The sequence below is a fragment of the Nematocida major genome, assembly GCF_021653875.1.
Source record: "Nematocida major strain JUm2507 chromosome Unknown 2395, whole genome shotgun sequence".
NCBI classification, from domain to species: domain Eukaryota; kingdom Fungi; phylum Microsporidia; genus Nematocida; species Nematocida major.
In genome coordinates, this window is record NW_025952949.1 from 155,963 (window position 1) to 179,026 (window position 23,064).

General features: G+C 48.5%; 20 protein-coding genes across 20 annotated transcripts; 12 read left to right on the forward strand and 8 right to left on the reverse strand.

Moving 5' to 3' along the window:
• Positions 1-211: 211 nt before the first annotated feature.
• Positions 212-502, reverse strand: NEMAJ01_1311 (Dr1-associated corepressor; the record flags this gene model as incomplete). The annotated part of the gene is made up of 1 exon (XM_047915149.1): positions 212-502. One exon carries the CDS (start codon positions 500-502, stop codon positions 212-214), a length of 291 nt encoding a protein of 96 aa, XP_047771106.1.
• A 24-nt stretch (positions 503-526) lies between these two features.
• On the forward strand, positions 527-2,935 carry NEMAJ01_1412 (DNA replication licensing factor MCM2; the record flags this gene model as incomplete). The annotated part of the gene is made up of 1 exon (XM_047915250.1): positions 527-2,935. One exon carries the CDS (start codon positions 527-529, stop codon positions 2,933-2,935), a length of 2,409 nt encoding a protein of 802 aa, XP_047771207.1.
• On the reverse strand, positions 2,786-3,469 carry NEMAJ01_1413 (uncharacterized protein; the record flags this gene model as incomplete). Its single annotated transcript, XM_047915251.1, has 1 exon — positions 2,786-3,469. The coding sequence occupies one exon, from the start codon at positions 3,467-3,469 to the stop codon at positions 2,786-2,788; it is 684 nt and encodes a 227-aa protein (XP_047771208.1).
• An 89-nt stretch (positions 3,470-3,558) lies between these two features.
• On the forward strand, positions 3,559-3,918 carry NEMAJ01_1414 (large subunit ribosomal protein L22e; the record flags this gene model as incomplete). Its single annotated transcript, XM_047915252.1, has 1 exon — positions 3,559-3,918. The coding sequence occupies one exon, from the start codon at positions 3,559-3,561 to the stop codon at positions 3,916-3,918; it is 360 nt and encodes a 119-aa protein (XP_047771209.1).
• A 60-nt stretch (positions 3,919-3,978) lies between these two features.
• Positions 3,979-4,821, forward strand: NEMAJ01_1415 (solute carrier family 30 (zinc transporter), member 2; the record flags this gene model as incomplete). The annotated part of the gene is made up of 1 exon (XM_047915253.1): positions 3,979-4,821. One exon carries the CDS (start codon positions 3,979-3,981, stop codon positions 4,819-4,821), a length of 843 nt encoding a protein of 280 aa, XP_047771210.1.
• A 427-nt stretch (positions 4,822-5,248) lies between these two features.
• On the forward strand, positions 5,249-5,908 carry NEMAJ01_1416 (tRNA (guanine-N7-)-methyltransferase; the record flags this gene model as incomplete). The annotated part of the gene is made up of 1 exon (XM_047915254.1): positions 5,249-5,908. The coding sequence occupies one exon, from the start codon at positions 5,249-5,251 to the stop codon at positions 5,906-5,908; it is 660 nt and encodes a 219-aa protein (XP_047771211.1).
• Positions 5,909-6,008: 100 nt separating this feature from the next.
• NEMAJ01_1417 (uncharacterized protein) lies at positions 6,009-6,401 on the forward strand (the record flags this gene model as incomplete). Its single annotated transcript, XM_047915255.1, has 1 exon — positions 6,009-6,401. One exon carries the CDS (start codon positions 6,009-6,011, stop codon positions 6,399-6,401), a length of 393 nt encoding a protein of 130 aa, XP_047771212.1.
• Positions 6,402-6,633: 232 nt separating this feature from the next.
• NEMAJ01_1418 (uncharacterized protein) lies at positions 6,634-7,377 on the forward strand (the record flags this gene model as incomplete). Its single annotated transcript, XM_047915256.1, has 1 exon — positions 6,634-7,377. One exon carries the CDS (start codon positions 6,634-6,636, stop codon positions 7,375-7,377), a length of 744 nt encoding a protein of 247 aa, XP_047771213.1.
• A 163-nt stretch (positions 7,378-7,540) lies between these two features.
• On the forward strand, positions 7,541-8,842 carry NEMAJ01_1419 (uncharacterized protein; the record flags this gene model as incomplete). Its single annotated transcript, XM_047915257.1, has 1 exon — positions 7,541-8,842. One exon carries the CDS (start codon positions 7,541-7,543, stop codon positions 8,840-8,842), a length of 1,302 nt encoding a protein of 433 aa, XP_047771214.1.
• A 251-nt stretch (positions 8,843-9,093) lies between these two features.
• On the reverse strand, positions 9,094-10,389 carry NEMAJ01_1420 (uncharacterized protein; the record flags this gene model as incomplete). Its single annotated transcript, XM_047915258.1, has 1 exon — positions 9,094-10,389. The coding sequence occupies one exon, from the start codon at positions 10,387-10,389 to the stop codon at positions 9,094-9,096; it is 1,296 nt and encodes a 431-aa protein (XP_047771215.1).
• Positions 10,390-10,454: 65 nt separating this feature from the next.
• Positions 10,455-11,975, reverse strand: NEMAJ01_1421 (poly(A) polymerase; the record flags this gene model as incomplete). The annotated part of the gene is made up of 1 exon (XM_047915259.1): positions 10,455-11,975. The coding sequence occupies one exon, from the start codon at positions 11,973-11,975 to the stop codon at positions 10,455-10,457; it is 1,521 nt and encodes a 506-aa protein (XP_047771216.1).
• A 25-nt stretch (positions 11,976-12,000) lies between these two features.
• Positions 12,001-12,474, forward strand: NEMAJ01_1422 (uncharacterized protein; the record flags this gene model as incomplete). The annotated part of the gene is made up of 1 exon (XM_047915260.1): positions 12,001-12,474. One exon carries the CDS (start codon positions 12,001-12,003, stop codon positions 12,472-12,474), a length of 474 nt encoding a protein of 157 aa, XP_047771217.1.
• Positions 12,475-13,051: 577 nt separating this feature from the next.
• On the forward strand, positions 13,052-13,714 carry NEMAJ01_1423 (uncharacterized protein; the record flags this gene model as incomplete). The annotated part of the gene is made up of 1 exon (XM_047915261.1): positions 13,052-13,714. One exon carries the CDS (start codon positions 13,052-13,054, stop codon positions 13,712-13,714), a length of 663 nt encoding a protein of 220 aa, XP_047771218.1.
• Positions 13,715-13,930: 216 nt separating this feature from the next.
• On the forward strand, positions 13,931-14,743 carry NEMAJ01_1424 (GPI-anchor transamidase subunit K; the record flags this gene model as incomplete). Its single annotated transcript, XM_047915262.1, has 1 exon — positions 13,931-14,743. The coding sequence occupies one exon, from the start codon at positions 13,931-13,933 to the stop codon at positions 14,741-14,743; it is 813 nt and encodes a 270-aa protein (XP_047771219.1).
• A 1-nt stretch (position 14,744) lies between these two features.
• On the reverse strand, positions 14,745-15,290 carry NEMAJ01_1425 (uncharacterized protein; the record flags this gene model as incomplete). The annotated part of the gene is made up of 1 exon (XM_047915263.1): positions 14,745-15,290. One exon carries the CDS (start codon positions 15,288-15,290, stop codon positions 14,745-14,747), a length of 546 nt encoding a protein of 181 aa, XP_047771220.1.
• Positions 15,291-16,369: 1,079 nt separating this feature from the next.
• On the reverse strand, positions 16,370-17,146 carry NEMAJ01_1426 (uncharacterized protein; the record flags this gene model as incomplete). The annotated part of the gene is made up of 1 exon (XM_047915264.1): positions 16,370-17,146. One exon carries the CDS (start codon positions 17,144-17,146, stop codon positions 16,370-16,372), a length of 777 nt encoding a protein of 258 aa, XP_047771221.1.
• A 459-nt stretch (positions 17,147-17,605) lies between these two features.
• Positions 17,606-18,931, reverse strand: NEMAJ01_1427 (60S ribosomal export protein NMD3; the record flags this gene model as incomplete). Its single annotated transcript, XM_047915265.1, has 1 exon — positions 17,606-18,931. The coding sequence occupies one exon, from the start codon at positions 18,929-18,931 to the stop codon at positions 17,606-17,608; it is 1,326 nt and encodes a 441-aa protein (XP_047771222.1).
• Positions 18,932-18,943: 12 nt separating this feature from the next.
• NEMAJ01_1428 (RuvB-like protein 1) lies at positions 18,944-20,212 on the reverse strand (the record flags this gene model as incomplete). Its single annotated transcript, XM_047915266.1, has 1 exon — positions 18,944-20,212. The coding sequence occupies one exon, from the start codon at positions 20,210-20,212 to the stop codon at positions 18,944-18,946; it is 1,269 nt and encodes a 422-aa protein (XP_047771223.1).
• Positions 20,213-20,801: 589 nt separating this feature from the next.
• On the forward strand, positions 20,802-22,043 carry NEMAJ01_1429 (GPI mannosyltransferase 2; the record flags this gene model as incomplete). Its single annotated transcript, XM_047915267.1, has 1 exon — positions 20,802-22,043. The coding sequence occupies one exon, from the start codon at positions 20,802-20,804 to the stop codon at positions 22,041-22,043; it is 1,242 nt and encodes a 413-aa protein (XP_047771224.1).
• A 270-nt stretch (positions 22,044-22,313) lies between these two features.
• Positions 22,314-23,064, forward strand: NEMAJ01_1430 (uncharacterized protein; the record flags this gene model as incomplete). Its single annotated transcript, XM_047915268.1, has 1 exon — positions 22,314-23,064. A coding segment is annotated over one exon (751 nt), but the record flags the coding sequence as incomplete, so codon positions are not given.

A 23,064-nucleotide genomic window follows, 5' to 3' on the forward strand; every position in this document is an offset into this window, starting at 1 on the left:
GAAAGCCATGCTCCATGCAGCGCCCCTTGAGGCTCGCGCAGCTCTGCGAAGCTGCCTTGAAAAACAGCTTTAATCGTGCCGCGTGCTTCCGCAGCCTTTGAAAGACAAAGCGTGCTGGGCGACAGACACGACTTGTACTGTGCGCCGGGGCTCTGTGCTCTATTTCTGGGCTTCCCAGGCCTCTAATACATATACATGCGTTGATGTTTTTTTATTTCTTTGGGCCCAGCAGAGCCTTGATAAACTCTAGCTTCGGGTCTTTCTCTACACACGCCTCCAAGTGCGACAGTAATATTTTCTTTGACAACTTTTGCTTGGCGTCTGCCTCCATCTGCTTAAGAAGGCTTACCAAAAACATTTCAATCGCATGGCTTATTACTATCGGGGCCGACGTGCTGACTTTTCCTATTTCTTCATCAATCTGCATGATTTTCTTGATTCGTGCTATGGGAAACCTGCACTTGGTTTTTTTCTTCAGCTCACTCAGCTTCTGCGTATTCATTTGTTCCGTAAAATTTTGCACTTCATGAATAGAGACACAGAGAGTGATGCATACGGAAGCTCCAGCGACGTAGACAGAATAGAGCTCGAAGACTCGGAGTTTGACCAAGCGGGCGACGACCTGTTTGGCGACGCATATAGCGAAGACTATGCAGAAAACCCTGCGATGGACAGATACGAAACAGAAGACGAAGAGTATGCGCCTCCTCTGACAAGGAAAGAGCTCGAGTCCGCAGAGAAGGAAATATCGCAGGCTCTGGGAATAGAGTCGCAGGAAAACGAGGACAGCCTTGCAAACGGAACGAGCCCGGAGGAAGACGCTGAGCCTTTGGACAACTTTTCTCTTTTGCAGAGGCACATACACACGGAGGAAATTCAAAGGAAAATCAAGAAGGAGGTGTGCCTTTTTCTGCGGGGGTGCGGGAAAAAATATATTGAGGCAATCCACCAAATGGCGTCTATGAACATGCAGTCGATATACGTAGACTACTTTGACCTCGAGGGATTTTCTTCTGTTTTGGGGCTAGCCTCGGTTTCGCTTCCCGGGAAGGTTCTTCCGCTTTTCAACGAGGCGCTGCAGGAGGTGGTTCGGGGCATATTTCCAAAGTACTCTTTCATTAGGTCGGTGCTCATCTTCCGCCTCGTCAACATCCCAACATTTGACCACATACGCAGCCTGCGAAACGCGCATCTGAACACGCTTGTGAAGGTGCACGGAATTATAACGAAGCGTAGCAAAGTGTACCCAATTGTTTCTCTGGTCAAGTACACGTGCCAGAAGTGCAAGGCCATCTCCGGGCCGTTTGTGGTCGAGGGCGAGGGAGGCGCAAAGCCTGGGCGCTGCCTGGAGTGCCAGTCTGCGGGGTCTCTTGCGGTCAACCTTTCTGAAACGCTGTACAGAGACTACCAGAAGCTGACCATGCAGGAGGTGCCTGGGTCTGTTCCCCCAGGGAGGCTTCCCAGGTCGAAGGAGGTGATTCTCCAGTACGACTTGATCGACTATGCGCGGCCAGGAGACGAGGTAGAGCTGATTGGAGTGTACAAGAACGCGTTCAACACGAATGTTTTCAGCAGGTCTGGCGTGCCCACTTTCTACACGTGCATCGAGGCTGTCAGCATTGTGAAGAAGGAGGACGAGGCGTCTTTGGTGAACATCACGCCAGAAGACGAGAAGGAGATACGGAGGCTTTCCAAGATTGAGGGAATACAGGAAATGATCATTAGAAGCATAGCCCCAAGTATACACGGGCACTACTACGCAAAGAGAGCCATATGCATGGCCGTGTTTGGGGGTGTCCCAAAGAAGTCGCAGAACAACCACAAGGTGCGAGGGGACATCAACGTGCTGCTTCTGGGGGACCCTGGAATGGCAAAGTCGCAGCTTCTGAAGTATGTCCAGTCGATATCACACCGCGCAGTTTTTGCAACGGGGCAAGGCGCGTCTGCGGTCGGTCTTACAGCAATGGTGCGAAAAGACCCGGTCACAAGAGAGTGGGCGCTCGAGGGGGGCGCTCTTGTTTTGGCAGACAAGGGAGTCTGCCTGATCGACGAGTTTGACAAAATGAAGGACACCGACCGGGTGAGCATCCACGAGGCGATGGAGCAGCAGAGCATCAGCATATCCAAGGCAGGTATAGTGACAAGCTTGCAGGCTCGGTGCGCAGTGATAGCAGCTGCCAACCCGATTCGGGGAAGATACAACCCAGGATACACCTTCCAGCAAAATGTCAACCTGAGCGACCCGATTATTTCGAGGTTTGACGTTATCTGTGTGATACGGGATGACGGAAACCCCGAAAAGGACCGAAAGCTTGCCGAGTTTATAGTCGGAAGCCATAGAAAGTCGGCGCAGGGCGCGCAAGGCGAGGACCCGCAGCTGGACGGGCACATCTCCCAGCGGATACTCCGAAAATACATTGCGTACGCAAGGGAGAGGGTCTCTCCTAAGATAGAGGCTTTTGACAGCGAGAGAATCTCTTCCCTGTACGCCTCGCTTAGAAAGGAGAGTGCTTCGGCGAGGGGAATTCCCATCACGGTCCGGCACGTTGAGTCGATGATCCGTATTGCCGAGGCTTCTGCAAGAATGCACCTCCGGGAGGTGGTCCTGCAGAGAGACATTGACACTGCCGTGGAGGTTGTTTTGGACAGTTTCTGCAACACGCAGAAAACAGCAGTCAAGAACCAGCTGCAGGCCAAGTTCAAGAAGTACCTTACCAGAAAAGAAGACGAGGTGAGCGCCCGCATAGGGCTTATCAACTCTCTTTTCTCCAGGCAGGAAAACGCCTCAAATAGCGCGCACTCCAGCGTCTCCGTGAAGGACTTCAAGAGCAAAACGCTTGCTCTGGGAATGCACTACAAAAACATCTTTGGAACCTCCCAGTTCACGCGAGAGTTCATTTTGTCGCCGTGTGGGCAGTACATTACAAAAAAATAAACGTGTTATTAACAGCTGCATGGTGGCTTGCCTTGGGCTGCAGCACACTAGCATGGGCCGACGCCTTTTCTGAGTTTGCCATTTGAGAGCTGAAAACACCCCAGCTGGATTTGCTGCAAGTCTTCTGAGCAGCGGCCTATCCCGAGGAGCTGCAGATTCTCGTGCTAAAACGCCCGCATTTTCCAGCAGGCGCCAAGAAGAAGACATTTTCCGCGCGGTGAGACGGCCAGAAAATACAAATATGCAGAGTCTTTTATTTTTTGCGTAAGAAGAAGCCTTGGCCATGCCGCTGCACAGGAAGAGAGAGAAAAAGAGGAGAGCCCAGATGGAGGCGTACGAAACCATTAAAACATACATTCCTCCGTTTCTGTCGCCTTTTGTAACCCCGCACACAGAGCCTTCTGCGCTTGTGCCCGTAATTGTTTCAAGACTTGTTTCAAACACGGCGCAAGCCCAGGTCTTTTCACAGCTGGAGCAGCAGGCGCTGTGCCGGCGGCCTTCCACAGAAAGGCCGTGCAGTCCCCGAAAAGGCATGCCCGGCCTGCGCGCAAATGTAACGGAAAAATGCACGCTCACATCGCCTGGTGCTTTTACTTTTAATTTTAATTTGCACCCCTGCTGTAATGGTAAGAAAAATAGTAAACAAAGTCTTGGAAACCAGAAAAGAAGTAGTCATCAACTGCAAGGAAATGACAAAGGACGAACTGTTTGACATAGAGGAGTGTGCAAACTTCATCCATACAAACCACAAGCTTTCAAGGCACTCCGGCGGTGCGCTTCCAGACGGCCCGCTGAGCATAGACGCAGCCAAGTACGAGAACAAAATAGCACTTGATTTGGGCGTTGAAGTCAAAAGATGCTACATCAAGCAGCTGCTTAGAAAGTACTTGCACAGAAAAGGCCTCAGTGATTGGATACACATCAAAGTAGATCAAGCATCAGGGGAGTTTGGTCTTCACTATTACAACTTAAATGACGAATAAACTCAAGTGTCTATTTATTTGTTTTGCTGCCCCAGTAAATTTTATCGGGTTATTTACAACATGGAAAAAACCAATGGAGTGTACATTATTCTTTTCAACACAGTTTTGCTGCTTATGGTAGAGCTGGTTGCGCTGAAAAAAAGCAAGGCAGTCTCCATTCTGGGGGAAGTCCTGCACATGGCAGGGGACTTGCTCACGGTGGGAGTGGGCCTTGCTGCGTCTTTTATTTCGTCAAAGTACACGGGCGGAAAAAGGTACACGTTTGGCCTTGCCAGAGTGGAGGTTTTGGGCGCCGCAGTGTCGCTTGTTCTTGTGTGGGCGCCTTCTGTGTATCTGGTGTACCTTTCTGTTGGGAGATACCTGAACCCGAAACCCATCAGCAGAGAAGTTCTTCTGGTCACAGCTTTTATTTCTTTATTGATCAATCTGGTGAACTTCATCATTTCCGTCCGGATGCAGAAGAGGTCTGGAAGCGACATGAGCATCAGCTCTATATATGTGCATGCGCTAACAGATCTTATGCAGTGCATGGGGCTGTTTGTCAGCGGGATAGCTTTGTACATTGACCCGTCTCTGATCGTGTTTGACTTGCTGGCAGCCTGTCTGTCAACGATCATTTGCTTCTACGGGTCGCTGGGGCTGGCAAAGGAAATTGCAATGATGTTCCTGGATGCGTCTCCTGTTGACGTGGAGAGTGTCAGAAGCCGGCTTCTCCAAGTGAGCAGCGTCAAAGACGTCAGCGACCTGCGCATATGGTGCACAAACAGGAACAGCCGCATGGCCATGGTGGGCATAGACGTGTTTGAAAATGCATCGGCAAAGAATGCTCTGTATGAGTGTAAAGAAATACTGGCTAGAGAGTACCACATAGGCACATCGTGCATTGAGGTCCGCTGCGAATAGAGAGCGCAGGAGTCTGTGCTTGCACGCGCTTTATGCATCTGGCGAGAGCTCTATGCTGGCCAGCTGCAAAGGCGCACAGAAAGGCCCAAATCTATCTCGGCGTGCGCGCGCAAGTTCCATCTACCCGGCCCAGGCGTTCCCACCGAGCACTTGCCGCGAGTCTGCTGCTGTCCGGGCTTTGGCGTGCTTTCTTTTTTGCAAAAGCTTTGCCTTTCAGCACAAAAGAAGTATCGAGAACTCGCATGAAATAAATACAGATTTGATAAAAATAAAATATTTATGGAGGGCCTGGACGCTTTATAGCCGAAAAGCACGCCAAAAACATGCTTGGAAATGGGCCGAGAGCCCGCTGCGTGCTGGACTGTGCAAGCCGCAGGGTCTTTTCGCGCCCGTGCATTTTATTTATTTGCAAAATATTTTGCCCGAGATGAACCCAGTAAAGCCGCAAAAAAGAAACCACCGGCAGCGCGCACACTCAAACCCCTTTTCAGACCACAATATTACGTACCCCATGAACCCAGAGGCGTACAACCATCCTGTGGACATGGTGGACATTGGCTGTGGGTACGGAGGCCTTCTTTTCAAGCTTTCCGAAATGTTTGAGGGCGCGCACATTTTGGGAATGGAAATTCGCGAAAAACTGGTTGACTACGTCAGCCTGAAAATCAAGTTTGAGCAAGAGACAGAGAACAAAAGCAAAAACGTGTCTGTGGTGAGAACAAACAGCATGAAGTTCCTCCCAAACTACCTTGCCAAGGAGAGCATCCAAAAAATGTTCATCCTTTTCCCGGACCCCCACTTTAAAAAGAAGAAGCACAAGGCCAGGATAATTTCCAAATCCATGCTGGACATATACCAGTACGTAATAAGGCCGAACGGCTTGCTATACATATCCACAGACGTGGAGGAGCTGTTCCACTACATGGATGCGTGCGTGTGCGAGCACCCGCTGTTCACCAAGCTCCCTGAAGACGACGCTAAAGAGGACCCGCTGTACGAGGTTATTATAGAGACCACAGAAGAGTCGAAGAAGGCAGACATGAAGCACTCGAACAAGTACCGGGCAATATACAGGCGAAACCCATAGTGAGCCCTGCGCTGTGCCAGGTGATGCATTTTATTGGCTCGCGCGTGTAGGGGCTGATTGGCCGCGCTCCGTGACTGTACACATCAAGCACAGAATTTTGATGCAGGCGTGCCCAATAGGGGCTCGCATCAAAGAAGAAAAGTATATAACACACCCGGCCTGGGATGGTATGATTTTCACAGACGGCGGTATTCTTTCCTGGCTTACTGGAATTATAATTCTTGTGGCATTCATAGTTGTTATTTATATGCTTTTGTCCTTTACCGGAGTCATTGAGTCGCGCACCAGCAGCTCAGAGCACACAAACATAATAACGAACAACAACAACAACAACAATAACAGCAACAGCAGCTCAAACAACGCTGCTATGGCAGGAGCGCCACAGCCTAGCGTCATAGTGCTCAACCCGTCTGCAGACAAATCAAACAGCGACAGAAGGCACCACCACCACCATGGGCACCACCACTACTCTGACCGCTCAGACGAATATTAAATTTAGAGCTTTCTGGGGGTCTGTTAATAGAGCCAAGTGAGCCTCTTTAGACTTTATTGCTATAGAATAAAACACTCTTGATTATGTGCGCTTCCTGCGATGCTGCTTTATTTTACTGCCCGCGCGAAGAAGAAAGCAAGCTGAAACACGCCTTTCTAGCGGGTGTTTGTGCAGAGCGCTCTGCCGCAGACAGCTAGAAAGGTGCTCATATATTTTTTTCTTTTGCACTCAAATGTTTGCCCAGTGCTTGTTTATTTTGCTTTCAGCCCTTGCTGCATACATCCTCACGGTTATAGCGGCCATATGCAGTCTCGTGGAAATACAAGTAAGCACCAAGAGAAAGCTGCTTGCGGAAAAGAAGTCGCTTGAACTATCTGACCGAATAGCTCTTTCGGTGCTCATCCACACGGCCATTTTTATCCTGTTTGTTGTTTCGCTTAAGCACCACGCCCTTTATGTGCCCGTGGATATGCAGGGGCTGGCTGTCTCCTACATGTGGATTGCCTGCAATTCGCATGTGCTTGGCGGGGTGAACAACCCCTTCGCACACGCCGTGAACAGCGTGCTTGAGAATGCAGTTGTTTATGCTCTGTTTTATGCACAATCTGCAGGACTTCTCGAAAAGGTGCTTTCAAGCGGGGCCGTTCTAGGATGGATCCGCTTCAATAGAAGCAAGCTTGGGCTGCTTGGCAAGAATGGAGGGACTGTGCCTGATGCGGCCATAGGCACTTTCGTGTTTTTGTGCAAGCGCTTGCTTATAGAGTATCTTGTGGGAAGCAGCGACCGGTGTCTTCTGAAGTCTCTGTATATGATCGAAGGGCGGAAAAACATAGGCAATCAGGAGCAATTCTATCTCTCTGTTGTTTTGCTGCAGACCCTACATCTCCAAGAGGCAGCAAATTGCCTTGCCTCGCTGCTTGGAAGATCTATTAAACCCGCAGGTATTAGGCCAGGCCCAACGTCAATAAATGCCTGAACCTCATGTCATCTTGCAGCTGTCCAGAACAAACAGGCCTGCGCTTGTTTGGCTGAACACGGCCCTTGCGTAGACAAATGCCGCTCTGGTGCTATATGCTTCTATCGCGCAATTGATTGCTGCTAACGGGTTCTATATTAAAAATATTTTTCGGTTTTCTCAAATGGTAGAATTTCGGGGATACCACACTATTCCTGTTGATCCTAGAGATGTGTACTTCTACAGAATCGATGTAAAGACAGTGCTGAAGAGAATATTCGAAAGCGCAACCATAAGCTATAGCTCGGTGGGAGAAATGCAAAACCCTGACGGATATTTTCTAACAATCGAGAACATTATGCTTTATTCTCTTGGGCTATTGATAGTTTTTAGGACTGTGCAGCTGATCCGTAACAAAAACATCATAAATCAAGAGCTAAAGGGGTTTAAAGGGGACTATAACTCTCCGTTCGCGGCCACAAAACAGCAAAAGCAGGTAAAAACCTTGCTAATTGAAACCCTTGCCAAAACGCCGACTGAGGACTGCACGTCCTTCAACATAGAAGACGTGCTAAAAGGAATAATGCACAATTACACAAACGAAAGCACAGAGATCAGCAAGGATTGGTACATGGATAAAAAGCTAGAAGAGCTGTCAAACACAAAAATAGGGTCTGCTGTATACGCCGCCCTGATCTGCCTATTTGCTTTTCGAGGCATAGGGGTGTGCCTGTCCTTATACAACGCAATCAAAATATCAAACACATTTTTGATGGTGTTTATTCTTTTTATGCAAATAATAGTGCATGGCTTCTTTATGTTTTCTCTGCTGATACTGATTTTCGATGATAATGGAACGCTCTTCTCAACCTTTTTTATCATGGCATGCAACGCGATAACGTACAGCATCACTGTGGTAATTAACGGGCTGCAGACGGGGATCATTTCATTGTTCTTTAGCTGCATCAAGTCGATGGTGGTCAAAAACATCCTGGTTTCGCTTGCAGCTATGGGGCTGCACACAATCATCACGAGGTTTGTCTACATGCTGACCAGCATCCATGCCGACGCACTGTATTTAAAATGCGACATGAACCAGCTCAGAATAGCAATGGCGCAGTCTACAAGTGACAATATGAAAGCAGTGAACCAGATCGTACAGAAGCTCTTCGAGTCCTACAAGAAAGAAGCCGACGTGAAGGTTTTTGACAACTACTGGGTGCCAGACATGCTAGCACTCCACGCATGTTCAAGCGCGTTTAAAAACTTTTTCGTCCTTCTGATAATCACCTCGCTTGCCAGCATAATAACATTTGAGCTAGATATTGCAGCTATATACTACATCCAAATATACTGTGCTGACATCCCCAGGTTTAAAGGAATCTGCAAGAAAATCACGTTTAACAAAATAGTTTTAATCAAGCTTTTGTTATCGCTTAGTGTTTGGTGTTTATGCAGATACACATTCAGCCAAAACAAAATTTAAATTTCAAGAGAAAAAGAAAGTCTTGCTAGAATATGAAAAAATAAACCATTTTATATTTTTGAGCGCCACTCCCAGGCCTGCGGGCCAATTTCTGTTTTCACGCTGGCAAAGCTTTGGCATGTGCACGGTGCGGCTTCAACAGAGCATTTGCATAAGAAAGGTTTTCAGAGATACAGTGTGGTTTGTGTTTATTCAGTTGCTTCTGAGCGGTTTCCCATACGGGCGACCACACGGTCTTGCATGCGCTGTGCTTATTTCGGATGCACAATCGCACTTATTACAGGCCTGTATATGTGTATTATGTCTGAGTAGGTGACCCTTTTGGGGGCTCTTTGTGGAAGTGAAAGCCGCTGCCCAATGTAGATAATAATAAGAGCTCCCTCCAGCCCGCTAAACACATGCGCAAACGCCATCCGCATAAAAGACAGTGTAATGGATATCTCAGACGTTGACTCTCCGTGGTTCCTTTCAAAAATGTAGTATGTGACACAAAAGGGCAGGAAAATCATAAAGATCATTACAATGTATCTGCAGACCTCAAAGTACACAAAATGCATCCTGTTTTGGGTGAGCCAGCACAACTTGCTGCGAACCTCTGCCTTCATAAAGGCCTGCGCCATCAGGAGAATCATGTATGGGATCCAGTACGAAAAAGCCATTCTTGCGAGATAGAACGCTATGGAAATCGCCCCGTTGAATATTGTGCCCTGGCCTGGATACTCCGTCGACGTGATTGTTCCTACAGAGCAATACAGCAAAGATCCCAGAGCCAAGACAGAGCACTGCCATCTTGTGGGCTTTGCGCTTCCTATTTTGAATATGTTTCTGAACACAACGTGTGTGAAGTATGCCCGGTTCGCAGCACCTAGCCCTATAGGCAGCAGCCTGTGCAGAACGTGGGCACGTTCAGATATATGTATAGAAGTCATGTAGACTCTGTGCACGCGAAGCACTGCCAGGCAAATCGCGCTGGACATAAAGGGAACAAACATCAGATGCGGCACGTCCCATATTATCGTTTTTATGGCCATCTTGCACGCGTTCATCCCAAACAAAAGTATTCCAGCAAGAGTGTGCGCTCTTCTGCGGCAGAACGGGGGAATCAGCGAAATGAGCACTCCCCCAAGCAAAAAGCTTGTCGACCCATATATGATTCTGGACACGTTGTTCCATATGTTTCCGGTTATCCCGCATATCGAAAGATACACGATTAGCAGAAGCCCCGGAAGCGTAAGAATGCTAATGAGATATGCTGCACACTTTGCCAAGTAGTAAGGGGAGAACAAGTTGATTGTAAAATACGTGGCTGCCATAAGGCAGTTCCCCAGGGTAATGGCGCCAGCGCATCTCCACATGCAGTAGGACACGCAGTAGAGCGAGTCTAGCAAATGCACGTGCCCCTCGTATGTCATATACCCAACAAATAGGAAATAGTATACAAAGAAGTAAACTGGAAGCGAAAGAATAAAAAGAGCAAAAAACAGGCCATTTGCTATTCGGGTGGCCTTATAGCATGCATCTACTGTGAAGCACCGCAGTATTTTCATTCTAAAATTTTACTAATGTTTTACATTTATAAAAGGTTGCCATGTTCCTATCTTGCTTTATTGAGTTACCGCTTTTTTGCAGGGCCTTCAGACTCGCTCGCCTTCCTCTTCTTGCTTTCCTTGTTTGCGAACAAGCTTAGAACGGAAGAAAGCGCCTTCTGCTTAAGAGGGATTGCCTCGTATCTAATTTCGCACTCCTCCTCGTGCTCGTATATTTCCAGCGATGTCTTGAACTCAATGACAGGCTTTTTCAGATTCATTTTCTTTGATGCATTCAAAGGCAGCTTTGCAGTTGTAAAGTCAATCCCTATAAACACAACCGCCAGCGTGTATGTGTCGTCTCCGCACTTGATCTCTTTTAATAGCGGGATGTCCTTTGCTAAGGCCTCCTCTAGAACATACTGCGTGGGCAAAGTGTATGCCCCCGCTATGTTTTCAATTGTTTCCAGCCTCTGTGCAAATAGTCGTATTCTTGTCTCAGCAAACCCCATAAACTTGCTGAACTCCTTTGGGTTGTCTCCCGCCATTGCAATCATAAAGTAGTTCTTGTGCCGGGTAAAAAAGTCTGTGTCCTCGCACAGCTCCTCCAGAGTGCCGAACACGTCGGGCTTCTCCGCCTCCTTCTCGAATATCGCAGTGGCCCGCGCAAACTCTTTCTTCATAACGGCAAGCGTGCTGCTGGAAATGTTGTGGGTTGAGCACAGCGGCGGATACACCGGCGTAATCACGGGCATTTTGTCGTTTTTGTGCATGGGATTTACCTTGGGATTCCACACCTTCAGATTGTAGTTGCAGTCTGGGACCTCCTTGATGATGACAGGCTGCGGCCACTGCCACTTAGTGAAAAGCGCAAAGAACTTCTCTATCAGCTCGTATGCTGTTGCTCCGGGGTTGAGCTGGCACGTCTTTGCCACACACAGCGCATATGCGACTCCCCCCATGTACCCGTATGCATGGCCATACACCTTTCTCTTCTGTGCCCAGTACTTGATGAAGCGGAGCGTCTTGTGGAATGTTTTTACGTTTGGGACCTGCGCCAGTATCTCGTCCGTAACTCGATTTCCGTTTAGGCTAAGGATGCACTTTTCGCTCATGTGCTTTAACAGTTTGTTATTGAGTAAGTCGATGTTCGGCGAGATAGACGGCAGGTCCATTCGCGCAAATACAAGATCAATTGGTATGGAGTTTATTTTGAACTTTATGATAGGCACGAATGTGTTTGTCACCTTTGATATTTCGGTGACGTACTTTTTAGAACACAGCTCATCATAAAACACAGTAAAGAACTCGTTTCGGCTTACAAAATTCGGCACAACACACAAAGTGTCAATATCTGCTCCGGAAGAGTGCACGCCCAGCCTATAGCTCCCGAACGTAAATATTTTAGAAAGGCTCTTCGGGTCTATCGGGATCTCGCTTTGCTTAGCTATACTCATGATAAATTTATTGACCAAGTTGCTAAGCATCCCCAGCACCCGTTCTCTTTTTATTGACTCCTCCTCGTCCTCAAAGAACCCCTTGCTCTGTAAGTATGCCACAACTTTTTCGTCCGCGCTTGTCTCAGTTTCAGTTTTAGTTGCTTGCATAAAAAAACAAATATTTTCAATATTTATGCCCAGTGGCTCCAGCCCCGAGGAGATTTCCTTGCTAGATGAGATACGGAAAGAGGTTCTGAAAAATGCAATATACTACGTAGACACAAAAACACACGAAATTACGCGCCGCGTGGAGGCTGGTCAGCTGGAAATGTCTGCCAAAAGCAACGCACTAAAGACCGCCCAGAAAGAGCTTGAGGGGCTGGAGGCCCGGATAAAGGAGCTTTCCTTGGAGGTGGATCATCTAAGAAAAAGCGCCACTGTTGACGTCTTTGAAGGAACTGTTGATATGCGCGCCCTCTTAGAGAAGGTTTCAGAAAGCTCCAATGAGCTCCACTCGCAAAGCACAATGGCCTCCCCGCTCTCCTCCGAGCCGCCCGGCATCCTGTACAAAGTAAGCTTTATTAACACAGAAATACCGCACGTTCAGGGCGACATAATAGATGTTCTGGAGAAGGTAAGACGAACCATAGAGAAGAAGATGACATAAGCAGGCGCACTGGAGTGCGGAACTTCACTGCTTTCAGCGCGGGACTCTCCTTTTAGGGGAAGCGGCCTGCTTTGCTGCAGCTCTGAGCGGCTGAAACTAGGCGATGCACATGCCTGCCTGGTACGTTGCGCGTCTGCGCTGGATATGCTGTGCAATGCGCGCAGGAACTTCACTTCTTGCGGTGCTTTGCTTTATCGGGCGCAGCGCACCTGTTTGATCAAATCTGCGGGATGGCAGAGTCTGCTGCTCTGGAAAGCACTGTCTTACTGGAGGTCAGAGATGGCTTTTCTGCCTGTGGCTTGCAAACTACGCTCCTTTTTCTTCACAAGGGCGCAGCAGTGCGCGAAAACCCGGAAAATGGCTGCAAAAAAGAAGAATAAAAACAAAGTTTTGCACGTGCGTTACGCCTTGTTTACGCAGAGACAAGCACAGCTGGGCGTGCAGCGCCCCAAAGATCAATCTGCCCTGATCTGCACTTTTCTCTGCACGGCCCCTAGGTACACGATTTTCTATTGGGCAGAGGCTGCGGGGGCCCATTGGTTGCTGGGTCTTTATCTTTCGGGATCCTACGCCAGGGATGGCTAGCATAGCATACAAGTGCATACGAAGGGTTGTCAACGTTCTGGCGTTTCTTCTGCTGGCAGAGACAGTTGTTGTTGTGGGGTACACATTCTGGTCGCACACGCTAAGCCGCCTGGAAATGTACTTCTTCAGCAATGGAGCGAGCTTTAGCAGCATTATTAACTATCTTGCAAGTTTAACCTTGTTTATGGCCATGGTTTCTTCAACCTCTGTAAATAGCAAAAGCAAGTTCACGATAAACATAGGCATACTGTTTGGACTGTTCTACTTCCTGTTCTCCCTGGGGTGCTTCCTGTACGTAAAGATGTACTACTCGCCCAAAATAATAAGCGCAATCTTCGGGATGAACTTCAAGAAGAACATGGACATGGGAAGCCTGGCAGCCCTCATAGGCGCAGACAGCATGTCCGGAGTAGGGCCTATGGACGTCAACGACATGGTGGAAATTGTAAACAGAGAGCTCTATGTGGTCATGCTGATATTTACATGCTCGTACTCGCTCGGAGGGTTTATAACAATATTCATGGTGCTGTCCAGCAACTGCAAAATAAGCACTCCGAAGAAGACCCTCATGGAGAAAGAAGAAGAAATAATTACGCAGGAGGTAGGGTTCTCTGGGATGTCGCTTCGAAAAACGCCAAGCAGCATCTATGCATAGTGCAACCAAAGTAATGTAGATGCTTCTGGCTGGGGCAGGCTTGGCGCAGCTTCAACGCTGTGCAGCCAGGCAATCGCATTTATGCCGTTGTAAACGACGTGTGAATAAATCAAAAGAATTAGCCTTTCTCCGCCCGAGAGTGCCCAGGCCTGCGGCTTCTTGCTTTATTGAATTGTGCATTTCTGCACGGAGTTCTTTGCGTCTTTTTTATTATTTATGTTTATTGGCCTTCTCTTCCTCTGTGCGGCTCTCTGCAACAACAAAGCGATTCTTATTGACTGCTCGTGGCAGTACGAAAACTACCGGCACTTTGCAAACGTGGTCTCTCTGCAGAGCGCTCTCGAGGGAAACGGGTTTCTGCCCAGCGATATTTCAGTCTATTTCAAGGCAGACCTGCTGAGCGACAAGCGAATGCGCGAGCCCTGCATCAAAACAGACTACTTTACGCTTGTCAAGGGAAAGGACTACACGCCCATAGCCCGCAGCAAGTCGTACTTTGAGATTCTCAACATGATATCCGGGCAGGACTCCATTCTCCTGGGAGCGGACAGCAGCACAAACCTGCTTATATACATAACAGGGCATGGGGGCGACGGGTTTATAAAGTACTGCAACAGAAAGTACTTTTACACAGACGACCTGACAGACGCCCTCGTCCGCTTGCAGAGAGTGAGAAAGCTTAAAAGTGTTTTATTTATTGCTGATACATGCCAAGCAGATACCCTAATAGATAAAACGAGGCTTCCTTCAAACATTACGTTTATGTCAACAAGCTTAAAAGGAGAGTCTTCCCAATCTACTACATTCAGCGCCTCGCTAAATGTGTTTCCAATTGACCTGTTTCTAATGCATCTGCACCGTCTTATAAAAGAGCAGAAAATACGGGAGGCAGAGCCTCTTTCCACAATTCTGGAAAGAGAAATGCCCGTGTCCCTAGTCAAGTCAACAGTGTCTTTCACAGGGCCTGATGTTTTTCTGCATGACTTCATAACCCAAAAAAGCAGTGCAGAAGGCTCCATGTATCTGTAGGCTAAATGGCTCGGATCAGCAAGTACATCACAACAAAGGCCAAAAGAACCATCACCAGCAAAAGAGCCACCTGCCCTGTGCTCAGGCTGTACCACTCTTTGTTTTCCAGGGAAGACACGCCCTTCTGGACATGTTTCACGTTCTCGCGAACCCGGGATGAAACCGCATCAACTGAGGACTTGCTGTTCTCCAGCATCTGCCCAAAAGACTCGACCTTTTTTTTCAGGGTTTTGCTGTGGTCAAGAATCGAAGCAGCTATTTTTTCGGATTTTGCGTCGTTTCCTGCTGGCTCTCTTTTTTTTGTGCTTGTTGTTTCCACAGGCCTGATTGCAGCAATCTTCTTAATTTTTGAGATTCCTGCAGCTTTCCCTCGGTCCACCAGCTCGTTGTATTTCTCTATTAGGACCTCTCTGTCCTCTTTGGTGTACTCCTGCAGGGTTAGATATATTCCCACAATCTTGCTGTGTATGTCGTCTTTTTGCTCGGGGCTGTTTTTATCCAAAAGGGCATGTGTCTCTTTCAGAAGAAAGTGAATTTCCTTTAGCATAAAAAAATAAATTCATTGAAGAATAAATAGTAAATTCTTAGATATGAACATACTGATGACGCACCTGCACTTAAAGCCCCACAGCGAGTCACGTGAAGCAGTGTGGCTGCGCGCGTCTAGGCTTCTTTCTGTTTAATCGCACGCTTCCCCAGAGAATACATGCCCGTTTCACACATTTCTTGTGCCTCGGCATGGCCCAATTCGTTGACTTTTTGCCTTGTCTGCTTTATTTCAGGCTTTGGGGCTATTCCGGTTATATTCGGAGGCGCTCGTGCTTCTTCAGTCCGTTGTTTCTTTGGAGATTGACGTGTATTGAGAAAAGAAAAAACTGTACACATTTATTTTAATTCAGCTGACAAGAAATGCAAAAGAGGCTTTTATTGGTGCAGAAACACATCAAAACATGCAGTATGCAGATGGTATATGCAGGTCGAGCGTGCTTCTGTGTGCACGATGAGAGTCATTTCTGCGCTTGGCTGCCTCATGCGTCAGAGTCTGTGCTCGAGTCGTCTGCAGAATCGCGGGACATTGCGGAGTTGACGCATTTGTTTATTGAGGAGTTGCTTAGAGGATTTCTGTATGATGAAATGCGCTCTGAAGTGCTTTGCACATGAGACGGGTCTTCCATAGACGCGAGTGCAATCTTTGCAAAGGCGGCAAGGCCCACCAGAATTAGTTTATATCCTATTGTTCTTGGATGCATGATTATATTGTGTTCGTTAACTTTCTTTTATCTTTTACAGGAGCCAGTCAGGAGAAAAACACGGAGTATAAGTGGACACTTGTGATGCTCAGGGGCCCCTAATTAAAAGAGTGCACCCGAACATTCGCAAGTTTCAGAATGCGCGGACCAATTAAAGAATTCATTTGCCCCACTAACAAAATCGCAGTTCATCCAATGCAGAGGCAGGTATGCTTTTGGATGCACAGGCCTTCTGCAGCAAGCCCTCGCCCGTGGGAGCATCATAGATGCAAAACCAGACACTTTTAGGAACAAGCCTTTATTTAACCAGAAAAACAAGTCAAAGGCAAGTTCTCAAACATTTTTACATCAAATGCTTATTGTGCAGAGAGGGGGTCTATGTTATGAAGATTTGGATCAAGCAAGATACGGCTACGCTCACCCAGAACAGGAAGAAGTCCTTGAAGATGTTGATGGACGGCCCTGACGGTGTGGACCCACCCAGTATTGCCTTTCCTACTGAGCCGTCAATGTCTAAGATTTCTTCAACTCCTACAAAAACAAGGGCATTTCCCACCACTGAGAACAGAAGCACAAGGACGGCCTTTCGAAGAACCTTTTCCAGATAGATCATCATGAAAATGCTAGCTATTATCCCCAAAATAAGAGCGGGAAGAGGGTTCACAATGCCAAACTGTGAAAAAAGTCCGCGCCCAGGCCCCACTGTAAACACCAAGAGAGTTGAAATGAAAATAAACGCCCGCATGAAAAACTTAAAAAGAGAAATAGCCACGCATGCTATGATCAGGCCAAGTATGAAAACACTCCCAAATATGAGCAGGCTGTTTGACGCCAGCTCGTTTCCTATGCTCTGGGCAGTGCTGTTTTCCATGCTTGAAAGCTGGTTTGCAATTTCCTCGACGATGCACAGGAGGAACTGATAGCCGTAAAGCAAAGCAACTATCCCTCCATTTATGATTGGAAATCTATAGCCAAAGATGGCCATTTCTCCGCCAACTATACAAAAAATGAAATCCTTTGACTTGCCCCAAAAAGACGCATCGGAAAAGCTTACATCGTCTTTTCTTTTGAGCCCGAACTTACTCAGCATATTTGACATTTCGATACTTTGGTTTGCCCTTTTTATAAATCCACTAATTTTACTTCCCTTCATTAGTATGTTTTATCTGCTAATAAAAATTTTAAAACTTTTGAATTCAGAGCCAACAAATAGAAAAAAGATATTGCCCAATAAAAATTGACAAGGCTATTTAGTGAATATTTAGGGGCTTAGGCAGAAATATTAAACATTTCATACAATTTTTGACGGAAAATATTGGGAAGGGCCTTTTCACGATGCGCTTTGAGGATGCTCTGCGCCAAATAGAGCAATTTATGCGCAAAAGATCAGGCTGCGCGCATTTATTCCAGGCCTTTGTGCCTTGGGCATGTCTCTGCGAAAATGCAAGGAGAGGCAAATGCACAAAGACGTATCACAAAAAGAGGGCGCACAATGACGTGTGCTGCGACACAAAAACAAACACAGAGCCCGAGGCAGAGACACAGTTCAAGAAAGTCTGCAGAAGTGATTCGTATTTCTGTTTAATAAATATTTTGCCGCATCCTTGCACAGTTACATCTTCAAAAGAGATATTCCCTTGATGAGTTTGTCGTTTTCATCATATATATCAACGGTCTTTAAGAGGGACGGGTCGTTTCGGACAGCATCTATGATCATTGCCGACGCGTGCTCCGTCTGGTACCCTCCGCCGACTCTCTTTATCTTCCACTTGAGGTTTACCCCCGTCTCCTTCTTTATGAGGAAAATAGACGCGTCAATGTCCAGGTTTGTGTTCAAGTTGATTAGGTCATACCCAACCACATTCACGCCTGGCTCCAGGCCCTTCACCAGGGTCTTTGCGTCCACAAGCTCGCCGTCTCCCTTCAGCAGCACCACGTTGTATATCTGGTTCCTGCCAAAGTTTAGGTGCGTGCTAGCGCCAGCCTTGCCCTTGTGCGCGTGTTGGTTCTGCCCGTCCACTTCAACAACCTGGAACAGGCTCTGCGTCTTGCTGTTCCCCACAACGCGAATGGACTTTGCGAACCTAAAGTAGTCCACCTTCCCCAAGTCCTTCACCTGCCCCCTGCTGTCTGCCAGCAGAATAGACTGCGATATTCGAATCACTATGCACATCACGGTGAGAGACAGCTTTTTTGCCAGCGCCTCGGGAATGTACAGAAGGTCGTTTACGTTTAGAGCTGGAATTTCAACAGAGTATGCAAACTTGTACCGACTGTTGTTTGACTTCTTGTCAAGCGTGACCAGCTGCTCAGACACCTTCACCCGGGAGGGCGCGTAGTCCTCAATGAACCGAACAAGCTTCAAAGACGCTGTTCGGGAGTTGAAGAAAAAGTCGATTCCGTCCTGCTCGCCCTTTATGTCGGTTGTCTCTTCGTGCAGGCCTGCCTTGAGTATGGCCTGCTCCAGCAGCAGAAGCGTCTGCTTGGTTTTTGACTTCTGCCGGAGCTGGACCACGCAGCTCCATGTTTGGTTGGACGCTGCCCGCGCACAGTCCAGGCAGTGCTTTCCCTTGATCACCCACGTTACATCGAGCTCTTCCGTGTGCTCGGCGCCAGGCATCCCGACCTCCTCAGTCCGGTCAATGCTCACTTTCATGCGAACTCTCTTCGAGTGCTCCTCCGAGTGTATAAAGTACGCGTCAACAAGGCGCAGCTTTGAAAGCTCTGGAATCTTCTTGAGCAAGTATGCAAGCATTTCCGGGCCTTCAAACCGCAGCGTGGTCCACCCCGACGGCGGAACACTGTACCGCATGCACGTACTGCACCGGTCAATCTGCCGGGTTGTTTCCAGCTTTAGTTTTGGCAGCTCTCGAACTGCGCAGTCAAAGCACATCGAGGCGTCAAACATACTTTCTATTCCACACAAGCAACAACGCATTGAAAAATTTTATTAATTTGGTTTGCTAAACATGCTTGAAACTTCCTTTATGCTTTCTTCCGTTATTTCCGGGGACAAAATTGCGGCCAGCGGAAGAAGCCCAAACGCAAAGCGCAATGTGCTTTCGCACGCGATCTTGTAGAGCAGGCTTGCCCCGCCCTCTGATATTTTTATCTTTTCCATCGAGATCTTCCGGTCTATGATTTTCCTCAAAGTGCTCTCGCTGGGCTTCTCCGTGCGAACCACAAAAAGCCTGCTTATGAATATGGGCGGCATGCCAAACTGGCCTGTCTCCTCCGTTCCGGGAATCTTTGCATGCTCTCGGTTTGTGGCCAAAATCAGCACCGGACACGTTGGCAGCTCCAGCATAGTGCTCAGGAAAGAGTAGCAGTCCACGTCAAGAATGTGCGACTCGTCTATAAAGAGCACCCCTGGAATAATTTCGGCAGCTCCTATGCTTAGCTGGCTGCCCACCCTTGCGTCAACCTCCTCTCGCACCTTGCCCGTTATTTCAATGCGCCCAGTTTGCTGGATCTGCGCCATAGCCGACAAAACATCGTCTCCCTTCGGCTTGCTGTTTGCCACGTCGATTTCGTGCAGCGTCATTTCCTGCACCACCTCCTTCTTTGTGAAGATGTCTCCCTTGGGCATGGGCACATACTTGTCGCTCTCGATGTCAAACTCTGACGCATACGAGTCGCTGCGCCCGATCTTTTTTATGATGTTTTCCTCGGGCTCTATGTATATGACGTCGCCAACTGTGATCTTTTGCCGTATAATTTCCTGGGAGAGAGAGGGGTTGAGCGTAAGCCGCTCAGACCGCTTGGCACTTCGGAGCGACACATACACGTTGGACACCGTCTTCCTGTAGTTGTTCAGCGGGTCTTCTTTCTCTTCTATTTTTATGTCAATCACCTCCCCCTCGTACACGTGCTTCACCTCGCGCACCCGGATGCTGGTGGCCCGCCGGATGGCCTGATGCAGAATCTCTGTTTTCCGGACCGAGCCAGAGTACACCTCCCCGCCCGTCATGCGCACAAACGGAACGCGCGCACCCAGCTCCTTGGAAATGCCAACTGCCAGGGCCGTCTTTCCGCTTCCGCTCTCTCCGGTTATTAGAAGCGCCTTCCCTGCTATTTTTTTGTTGGCTATCATGTCCGTGAAAAGACTGGCAGCCTTCCTGGACTGCTCCATGCTAAATAGCCCTGCATCCTCTGTAATGTTCATACCTCTGTCAACACCCAAACCAGTAATGTGGCTGTGCGCGAGTCCTTTGTCCATAATAAAAAATAAAATAGCATCGTAATATACGCAGTGCAGCCCACCCGGAAAACACACAGCCCGCACAAGAAAAATGCGCGTCCATTCCGCCCTAGAGCAAAGAGAACCCTTGCGCCAACCCCCAAAAAGCGCAGCCACCCGCTACAAGACAGCGCCCGCGCAGCTTTCAGTCCACCAATGCAGCCGATGCATTTGCCCAGCCCAAAAAGCATTCAAAGGCCCTCTGTGCACGCCCCTCCCACATCAAAGCAGAAAAGCGTCAAAACAGAAGCAGACAAAAAAGTGCACGCGCATCCAAAATAGAAATAAAATGCAGCGCCCGCAAAAACAGAAACAAACCCGTCCCGAAAACATCAAATTAAAAACAAAAAGTCGCCTATGCAGCACAAAGCAGAAAAATATTTTGCAAAACTCAAACAAAAGCCCCTGCACGCAAACAAAGCGCAGACACCGCAGATTTCGAGCGGGCCTGGGGGGTCTGTTAGCTGGGGTCCCCGTAGCTCAATGGCAGAGCGTTGCCTTCCTAAGGCAAAGGTTGCGGGTTCGAAACCCGTCGGGGACGTATTTTTGTTTGCTTTTTTCTCTTTTTATGTTGAAGCCTGCTGCCGTCTGGAGCGCGTCCAGGTGCCTGTGCCTGGCAGCTTGCGCCTTGTCCGCCCGCTTTATCCCAAACCACGACTTCTCGCACGACCTCACAACCGAGGCCGGCTGCCTCTCCTTTCTCGTTCGGTGGGACGCCCTCTACTTCTACCGCATCGCAAAGCACGGATACACAGAAGAGAACATGACTGCATTTTTTCCGCTTTATCCGATGCTGATCCGGGCGCTTGCCTGGCTCGGGCTTTCCTACACGCTCTCAGGAGCCCTGATCTCTAACGGGTCGTTCCTGGCTTCCGCTCTTGTCCTGCACAGAGTAACCGAAAAGTTCCTCGGCGAGAAAAACGCCCTCAGAGCGTGCATTCTCTTCTGTTTTAGCCCGTGCTCTGTCATATACTCGGCCCTCTACACTGAGGCTATTTTCTGCCTGTTTGTGCTTCTTGCAGTCCGCTCTGCGCTCTCCAGGAATGCCCGCCCGCTGGCCTTTCTGTGGGTCTCCTTGGCCTCTGCAGTTCGCTCAAACGGCTTCATTCTCGCGCCTTTGGTTCTTCTTGAAACGTACTACAAGAGAATGCACAGGCTTGCCCTGGGGCTTTGCGCCCTGCCTTTGGTTACATTCCTGGGCATACAAGCGTACTGGTGGACCACTAGATTTCCGCACATTTCCACCCTTCCGTACTCGTACGTGCAGGCGGTCTATTGGGAGCAGGGGTTTCTCGAGTTTTACAAACACCCAAAAAATATTCCAAATCTCATAGTTGGGCTTCCGTTTGTTCTTTTGTCCTGCATCGTCTTGGGCAGCTACGCCCGAAGAGAAATAAGCGTGGGGCGCGCACTCGTTGACGAGGCTAAAAGAGCCGGACCTTTCGAGGCGTGGAGAAAAGTCTTCGAAGCGCCCGCTCGGGCAGAAGTGCCGGTACTTGGCAGAAAAGCCGGCTCCGCGCACACAGAAGAGGGCGCAGGAAACAAAAAGAAGGCGCGCGAAAGCAGGCATGGCGCGTTTTGGGTGCTGAGGCTGTTCCTGCAGTGCGTGCTTCTCTTTCAGGTCGTGCTCTCTCTCTTTTTCATACACATGAACATGCACTTTAGGTTTGTCTCGTACAACCCTGCTGTGTACTGGGAGCTGGCCGAGATCTTCAAGAAGGGAGGATTCTGGAAGCTTCTTCTGTTCGGATACATATGCTTTGGGTTCGCATATTCCGTGCTGTACGGAGCATATTTCCCGCCCGCATAGCCAAAAGACCGGCCCAGTGCGGAGTGCTGCTGCCAAGAGAAGAGCCACGCAAGAGAAATGGCAATAACGTGCAGAGAGAGGGCTCAGAAAGCATGAAATGGGCCAGCAGGGCTGCCTGCAGAAACACAATAACGGCAGCACATAGTTTGAGCCATCGGCGATGCGCCCGAATGAGTTCGCTTGGAATGCATTACCAATAAATTTCAATTCGGGTTATCAAAAAAACGCTATCAAGAATATAAAAATAGTTTAAAAATCTAAGAAACCAATATGAGCTGCATAAATATAGATATAAACACGGAAGAGTACAATGCAGATAGATCCCGCCTGGGCCTGCCGACATCGTATACATATGCCCCAATTGAGGCCACTATTTTCATGTTTAGAATTCTTAAGAAACACATTTCTGTGGAGTTTCTTCATGACATGGGCTTACAGTCCACAAGCAAAATCAAGAGAATAGCCGAAGCCCTTATATACTTCAACCTGCGCAGGCAGAACTACGAAATCAGCAAGCGGGTCCTCGTGGCCTTGCATACCGACGCCAGCGACCATGGGGCCCAAGCCTTGCACACGCTCACAAAAGGAGAAGCAAAATTTGCAGTTGGAGTGAACGAGTACGCCTGCAACGGAACCTGCAGAGGCTGCATGCACGGCCTCTCCATGAAAATCCTGTCAATAGGAGCGCTGGAGAGAATACAGTCAGCCTTCCACATCCGGGGCCTGCATCAGAGGATAGCTCACAGTATGCAGGAGAAGAGCATGAAAACTGTTGCCTACGTACGGAAACTCACTCAGGAAAGCATATGCTCGCTGGACAGCGCCATAGACAGAATGGAGGGCACAAGCCCGGCCATAAACAGCGACAGCGCAGTTAAGTATGTGCTGGGCGGAAGGCTGATGCAGCAGAAACAGATACATAACAACATTGACTCGCGCGTAAAGCTTCTCATTTTCATGAATAGACTGGCTAAGCTAGGGGTGGATCTCACCGAGTCGATGTATGTGCTTATTATGCAAG